The sequence below is a fragment of the Colletotrichum paranaense genome (genome assembly GCF_030867605.1).
Source record: "Colletotrichum paranaense strain IMI 384185 chromosome Unknown Scaffold_11.1, whole genome shotgun sequence".
In the NCBI taxonomy this organism is placed as follows: domain Eukaryota; kingdom Fungi; phylum Ascomycota; class Sordariomycetes; order Glomerellales; family Glomerellaceae; genus Colletotrichum; species Colletotrichum paranaense.
This window is the reverse complement of record NW_026848969.1, coordinates 427845-430094: the sequence shown is the minus strand read 5'-3', so window position 1 is coordinate 430094 and position 2250 is coordinate 427845. Positions and strand designations below refer to the sequence as shown.

The following is a 2250-nucleotide window of genomic DNA, read 5'->3' as shown; positions in this document are numbered from 1 at the left end:
TGGCGGGCTCGCCCGGGAAACCCTCCGTCTGCTGCTGCTGCTACTATTATTATTACGGGCCGTACTACCCATGGATTTTTTTTTTCAATATATTTTCCCCCTCTTAGTTAGTACTATCTATAATCCTTCACATATTCCGACTAGAATACTCCACGTAATACAATAGCCGGACAACAGCTACTACTCCTTACCTATTGAACCGTAGAAGGGCCCCTATTCGACCTAACTTTAGGCTGTTATACAATGCCACCACAACAACCACTTCTCCCCATCGCGGAAGCCCCAAAGGGCCATACCTACTCAACATTTCGTGCTCATAGCACAACCACTTACCCAGTCCCGCCCTGCCCCTAATGGAGAGAAGAGGTTTTATTGACACAACATTGAGCATACCGGGGTTCTTACCTTGTGGACTGGCTGTTCTGTACATGAGCTCGGGGACCTATAGCGTACTTGAAATAGACCGGCGTTATAGCTTGCCAGTAGAGAGTAATATCATAGGTACCTTGCCTAAGGTGAAGAGGAAGAAAGAGGGCAGGGCTGCATGAACGGACTTCCCGATCAAGAATGGGAGTTGAAGCTCTTATTCTGAAATCTTCAGCGCGTCTTGACAAATGTCGAAGGAGCTTTCGAGATGGAAGGGAACATCAGTGGAAGGTATAACGGGTAATAAAAAATTCTAGTTGGTCAAGACTCTTCTAGTATAAAGATTAAGATACGCCTGGGAGTCGTTATGGCTTACCTGCCTTGATCATTAAGGGGAGAGTAGTCTTGAGAGAAGGAGGTGAAGGATCTGAAGTACGGTACGGTGCTCTCACCTGAACATGTCGATCGTGCTGCCAGCTACGAGGTATTGATGGTGTTTGTGCTATTGGCGTTCCTGCTTTGGCTTGTGTAGTCGACTCAATGACAGAGTATAAAACTAGAATTAACCATGCTTTTCGAACATTGACTAGTTTCTTTCCGTCTCTCTCTCTCTCTCTCCGAAGTAATTCACACACCTCACTGGGTATCATCAGGCAACGCATCCCACCCCCTCTTCACAACCCCCCTCGCCGTCGTCTTCTCCTCGCCGCCGCCGCCGCCGCCGCCGCCGCCGACAAACCTCATCACCCACTCCCACACCCTCCTCGTCTTGACAAGCTGCGGATGCACCGTGCTCGGTTCCCCATCCCCATCCCCTCCTCCTGCAGCGAGAGACCTCTCCAGGTCCCTCGGACGATAATACCCGCCCTCATCCCCCTCCCCCAACTTCCTCCGATAAAGCACCGTCGTCCTAGTCAACCCCTTCCGCAGGCTCTGCCCATACACCTTTCCTCTAAACACATGCAGCGCCACATTCTGCAGTAACACGACGTCTTGTCTCCGGAGATTCGCCGGCGACGTCGGATCTGCTGTTGCGGGCTTACCGGCGTTCTTTGCAGCTGCTGGGGGAGGCGGCGGCATAGCAGGTAACCAAAATGTGACGCCGAACCCGGCGCGCGTGTCGTCTCCCAAGAGCACCTCGACCAGAGATAGTTCGTTGCCCCAGCGGGTGGTCACGCTTCGCGGAGTGGAGACGGAGATTACGCCCGCGATGAGGTTCACGGTGACGGTTTGCGGGGCGAGGCGGAGGAGGGAGGGGGCCGGAGGGATGTCTTCTAGGTCGGAGAGGTGGTGGGTTGACGTCAAAAGGGGAGGACGCGGGGTTGAGGTGGAGAGGTCCGCTGTGGTGTCTTGGAAGGAGTCTGTTGTTTCGGATATGAAGGAGTCTGTTGCTGTTGTGTTGAAGGAGGTGTTGTCTCTGTGTCTGGATGGGTTTTGCTGGCCTGGAGGTCGTGATGAGGACGGAGGGGGCGGGAGCTGGGAGGATGCGAGGTCGTGGTGGAGGGCTAAGGAGTGGTTGTAGAATTGCTGGGAGAGGGGGTCTTGGGAGTCCGTTGTGGTTGTGGTGTCGTTGTTGGTTGTTTCTTGGTGGGCGTCCCAGGAGAGGGAGAAGAAGTGTGCTGGGGGGAGGAAGTTTGAGGGGAGGCCGTGGGGTTGGGAGTAGCCTGTTGTTAGGGGCTTGTAGTGTAAGGGGAGGGATCGCCAGCATGGGAGGGCTATCGTGGTTGTATTTGCGTTTTGAGTTGCCGGTGTTGAGGTTGACGATGAGGTTGACGTTGATGTTGAAGTGGAGACGGGTAAAGCGGGTGGGCCGGAGAGGAGGAGGGAATCCGGAGATGACCAGTCGGCCTCGGGGGCGCCGGCGAAGATGATGACTTTCGGCAT

At 54.3% G+C, this 2250-nt stretch overlaps 1 protein-coding gene across 1 annotated transcript; it reads right to left on the bottom strand.

The window, feature by feature from the left end:
• Positions 1 to 1002: 1002 nt before the first annotated feature.
• Positions 1003 to 2250, bottom strand: CPAR01_12471 (uncharacterized protein; the record flags this gene model as incomplete). The annotated part of the gene is made up of 1 exon (XM_060496727.1): positions 1003 to 2250. One exon carries the CDS (start codon positions 2248 to 2250, stop codon positions 1003 to 1005), a length of 1248 nt encoding a protein of 415 aa, XP_060344260.1.